Source organism: Octopus bimaculoides, chromosome 30 (assembly GCF_001194135.2).
Source record: "Octopus bimaculoides isolate UCB-OBI-ISO-001 chromosome 30, ASM119413v2, whole genome shotgun sequence".
NCBI lineage: Eukaryota > Metazoa > Mollusca > Cephalopoda > Octopoda > Octopodidae > Octopus > Octopus bimaculoides.
The window spans coordinates 4,514,249-4,519,158 of NC_069010.1; the positions used below are offsets into that span (position 1 = coordinate 4,514,249).

The 4,910-nt window shown below is 37.5% G+C and overlaps 2 protein-coding genes across 4 annotated transcripts in view; one reads left to right on the forward strand and one right to left on the reverse strand.

Annotated features, from left to right (window-relative positions):
• The window catches only part of LOC106877807 (zinc finger protein 271), a 22,341-nt gene that overhangs the window by 6,825 nt on the left and 10,606 nt on the right, over nucleotides 1-4,910 (forward strand). The window lies entirely within an intron of this gene.
• LOC128251305 (zinc finger protein 271-like) overlaps nucleotides 2,898-4,910 on the reverse strand; it is a 5,157-nt gene continuing 3,144 nt past the window's right edge. For all 3 annotated transcript variants that reach the window (XM_052978196.1, XM_052978198.1, XM_052978197.1), the window contains one exon: nucleotides 2,898-4,857. In XM_052978196.1, the coding sequence (XP_052834156.1) occupies nucleotides 2,999-4,270 (1,272 nt within the window). In that variant the 5' untranslated portion in view covers nucleotides 4,271-4,857 and the 3' untranslated portion in view covers nucleotides 2,898-2,998. The remainder of the gene's footprint in view (nucleotides 4,858-4,910) is intronic.

A 4,910-nucleotide genomic window follows, 5' to 3' on the forward strand; every position in this document is an offset into this window, starting at 1 on the left:
TTGTAATCGACTTAATCCCTTTGTCTGTCCTTTGTTTGTCCCCTCTATGTTTAGCCCCTTGTGGGCAATAAAGAAATAAGAAACGTTAGCGCGCACTGGGTCGATGTAATCGACTTAATCCCTTTGTTTGTCCCCTCTATGTTTAGCCCCTTGTGGGCAATAAAGAAATAAGAAACGTTAGCACGCACTGGGTCGATGTAATCGACTTAATCCCTTTGTTTGTCCTTTGTATTAACAACAAAAAAGATGAGGACAAATATGCATCAGATGTAAATAATTCCTCATCTCTTACATATGGAACTGTTTAACCCTTTTGTTACCATTTGCTGTTGAAATTCACTGCTTTTGTTTCAATAAATTTTGAAAATAATTAAAAAATTGATAAAAGTAATTTTGTCATTGTTAAGCTGGCGTTTGGAACATAACCCGAAATTTTGATGGAAGACGGTTTTAATTTAGACGAAAATATTTTGGCAAATTAAATTTAAATGTTGAAGTGAATCTAATGGTTTTGTGTGTTTTTAAATGGCTTATAAACACCTTCCATGCTGCAATTATATCTAGTTGTCCATTTTTTTCTATCATCTAGCTGCCTGGATATTTTGCGTCCTTGTCCCATTTTTTGTATTCCTTTATATATTTTTATATATATATATATAAAACAAATAATAAATGAGTATATGCATATATACGTGCAGGTATGTGCATACCTACATCTACCTATATATATAGGTGCATATCTGGGTACAGGACATTGCAAACAAAACGTAGACAAGAAAATAATAATAACCAGAGTACAGAAAACACACAAGCCACATAGAGAACATTTTCCTTCATCAGCTACCCCCATTTTAACACCGGCGTTATATATATATATATATATATATATACCGGTACAACAAAACCACTAAAAATCAATGAGGAGTGGACCACCAACTCAGTTCATCTGTTGCCAAAAGCTTACAAAAACTGAAACAGAGAATTAGTGTGCCTCCCTACGGACAAGTCTGGCAGACTGTCAATAGACAGCCCACAGAACTATGTCCAGACCATGCAACAACACATCTGTAGAATGAGAGAAGTTGCACCACAGGAACATGAAAGAGTGGAAAACTTCCTCAGTGCACATGTGGGAATGTGGTGCAACATAGTCTAACCCAAGCAATGGACTAAACAATTTCCAGGCATCCAACAACAATGTTCCTACACTATATGGGTTACACTAATGCCATAAATCCTGTCATGGGGCCCCCAGTTTGCGAAGCGAATATCTCCAGCAATTATAGACTGTCCTGTTTCCTCTCATAGAAACGTCTCCAGATGTCTGTGTGAGCACGGAGGACCGCCTCAGTAGAAGCAGTACATGCAACCACTCCAACGACCTCACAGGTTGTGTAGTGGGTCGTATGCATGTGATTTCACTCTACGCATCTACAGACGTAGATTTTGCTGCAGAGAAATGCATTGCGATAATCTTTTAGAGTGAAGCAGAGTTCCGTGAAGTCAATAAGGAGGGAACTGTGCCTCCTCCTTAGACTAAGCTACGACAGTGACTATTTAGACGACCATGACCTTAATAGATTCTGCTCCCACCAGGTCACAGAGGGGGAAGATCACCCACCATCACCTCAGCAGAGCGCTGGAGTGGCTGGACTGTACCCACCCAAGACTCTGAGAACAACAACCAGGTGAAAGGAATGATTGCACATGCAATAGGGGCTAGCGTAAGAACCACATAGTAAAGTTTAACAAGAACCTATACACGCAGGTTCAAGGCGCAGCTGTTGGTGTAATTGGAGATGTGGCCGGCCTCTTCATGACCTGGTGGGACAGAAAACTTAAGCAATCCTTAGCAGAACAGTCGACAACTCTTCTACTTTACAATAGGTATGTAGACAACGTAAATATCCTAGTTAAGACCAACTCTAGTCACAGTAATGTAGAAACTGAGGGGAACATGATGAAGAGCATCCAGCAAGTAGCTAACTCCATCCACCAAAGTGTGAAGGTAACTATAGATTACCCCACTAGGCACCCCAACAATCGACTCCCTGTCTTTGATACTGAACTTTGGTTAGAGACTGTGAACAACAGAGTGCAGCTCGTCCACTCCTATTACATGAAACCCATAGCTTCGAAATATGTTGTTTACAAGAACTCAGCTTTGTCACACAACATGAAAATTAACATACAGATAGTAGACTTAGGATAATTAACACGTCCCCACTTTGCAAACCCTAAGAAACGAAGAAACATGTACAGAACTTCATGGACCACATGCAATTCTCTGGATATGATCAGAAAGACAGGGTTCAAGTATACAGTGCTGCTAGAAAGAAGTTAGATAACATTATATTTAATGAAACCAGTGGTACCTGCCCTAGGTATAGAAGTAAAGACTGGAATAGGATACAAAGAGCTTGTGACAAAGCAAAGAGTTGGTGAACACATGGAATAAAACCGACAAATATCAAAGGATGAAGATTGTAGAGGCCACAGCCCATGGAGAACTAGCCTGTAGATTTAGAAACGCCCTGAAGGAGACCAAACTCAACATTAAGATTGTTGGAAAGCCAGGGAACTCCGTCAGATCACAACTATGTAGGATGTACCCCTTTGAGAATACCATATGCACCAATGATAACTGCATGGTATGTAGGATTAGCCCTGGCATTAGCTGTAGAACTAGAAATGTAGTCTACAGTGTAAGATGCCTAAAAGGTGCTTGTATTTATTTTATCGACCCTGAAAGGGTGAAAGGCAAAGTCGACCTTGGTGGAATTTGAACTCAGAACACGAAGACACAAAATACCGGTAAGCATTTTGCCTGGACTGCTAATGATTCTACTAGCTCACCACCTTTAGTTGACTAAAAATAAATGAGAGTAAAATGAGACTTGTGTGTACGTTTTTTATTGACATAGTGACTTTGTTGAGATACAAAAAAATTTATTTCAATTTTGCAAACCAATTAGAAAAATACAAAATACTGAAAGAGTTACAATTCTGTTTTAATACACAAATGTATGTGTAACTGTCTTGTCTCAGAGAAAAATTTTCCACAGATATTGCAGTGATGTGGCTTCTCTCCTGTATGAATACGTTTGTGCACAGTCATGTTACTGCTTATAGAGAATGATTTACCACAGATATCACAGTGAAATTTTCTCTCACCTGTATGAATGCGTTTGTGTACAATTAAGTTACTTCCATCAGAGAACGATTTATCACAGATATCACAATGGTATGGTTTCTCTCCTGTATGAGTACGTTTGTGTTTTTTTAAGTCGCTATTGTGAGAAAATAACTTACCACAGATATCGCAATGATATGGTTTCTCTCCTATATGAAAACGCTTGTGTGCATTTAAATTACTTACATTTAAGAAGGATTTACCACAGATATCACAGTAATATGGCTTCTCTCCTGTGTGACTACGTTTGTGTTCAATTAAGTTACCTTTCTGAATGAATGATTTACCACAGATATCACAGTGATGTGGTTTCTCTCCTGTATGTGTGTGTTTGTGTGCAATTAAATTACTTCCATCAGAGAATGATTTATCACAGATATCACAATGATATGGCTTCTCTCCTGTATGAATACGTTTGTGTTTTTTCAAGTCGCTATTGTGAGAAAATAACTTACCACAGATATCGCAATGATATGGTTTCTCTCCTGTATGGAAACGTTTGTGTGCATTTAAACTGCTTCCACTTAAGAAAGATTTACCACAGATATCACAGTAATATGGCTTCTCTCCTGTGTGACTACGTTTGTGTTCCATCAAATTACCTTTCTGAATGAACGATTTACCACAGATATTACAATGATGTGGTTTCTCTCCTGTATGAATGAGTTTATGTGTATTTAAGCCACTTATTTGAGAGAATGTTTTGCCACAGACATCACAGCGTGGCCTCTCTCCTGTATGAATGTTTCTGTGTTCTGTTAAGGTCCATTTATGAGAGAATGACCTACCACAGATATCACAACGATATGGTTTTTCTCCTGTATGGCTGCGTTTGTGTGTAGTCAAGCCACACGACTGAGAGTAGAATTTACCACAGATATTACACTGATATGGTTTCTCTCCCGTATGAACACGTCCATGTTTTTTAAGATTACCTTTTTGAGTGAATGATTTTTTACAGATATTACATTCGTAAGATATTTTACCCATATCAGTTGACACCTCATCAGTAAAACCAGTCGTTTTAGACTCTGATTTACATTTAACATTATCATCACACAATTCACTTTCCATCATTTTCTTTGTCTCATCACAATATACAGATGCTTTTTAATTTCTTCTTGTTTTTCTATTTCATTCCTAACAAAGAGTGATTCTGTGATATTTCCAAGATCTTAATCAATATCTGAAGACGCTAAAAGCTCCTTTGTAATCCAAGTTTAACCCTTTAGTGTTCGCATTAATCTGCCAAAATTAATGCTTTGTCATCCACATTGTTTTGAACTAACCATGCATTATCTTGTAGCTATGAGATTTTGATGAGGTAGCTGTTAATTTTTAAAACGATATTGTAGGGTTGGTGTGAGAGACTAGATCTGGCCTGTTTGAACATAAAACAGGCAGAATACTTTTGGCCGGATAAGGCCGGTTTAAATGCTAAAGGGTTAATTAGACCACAATATCATCTTGAACATATTCCAGAGAGTGAAGTAGACAAGTTTTACTAAATAATCTAAGCCAGACAAAATATTTCACAGTAAATCTATATAAAGAAGGTTATATCTGTTTTGTATAAAATCTTCATTTAGTATTTTAAAAATGGTACATATTGATGATGTCTCTAAGGCAAAAAACATCCTCTAATGCCAGTGTCATCCGGTATCCTGAAATAATACAGAAAGATTATAAACTGTAGAAAATACTTTGAAAATTGAGA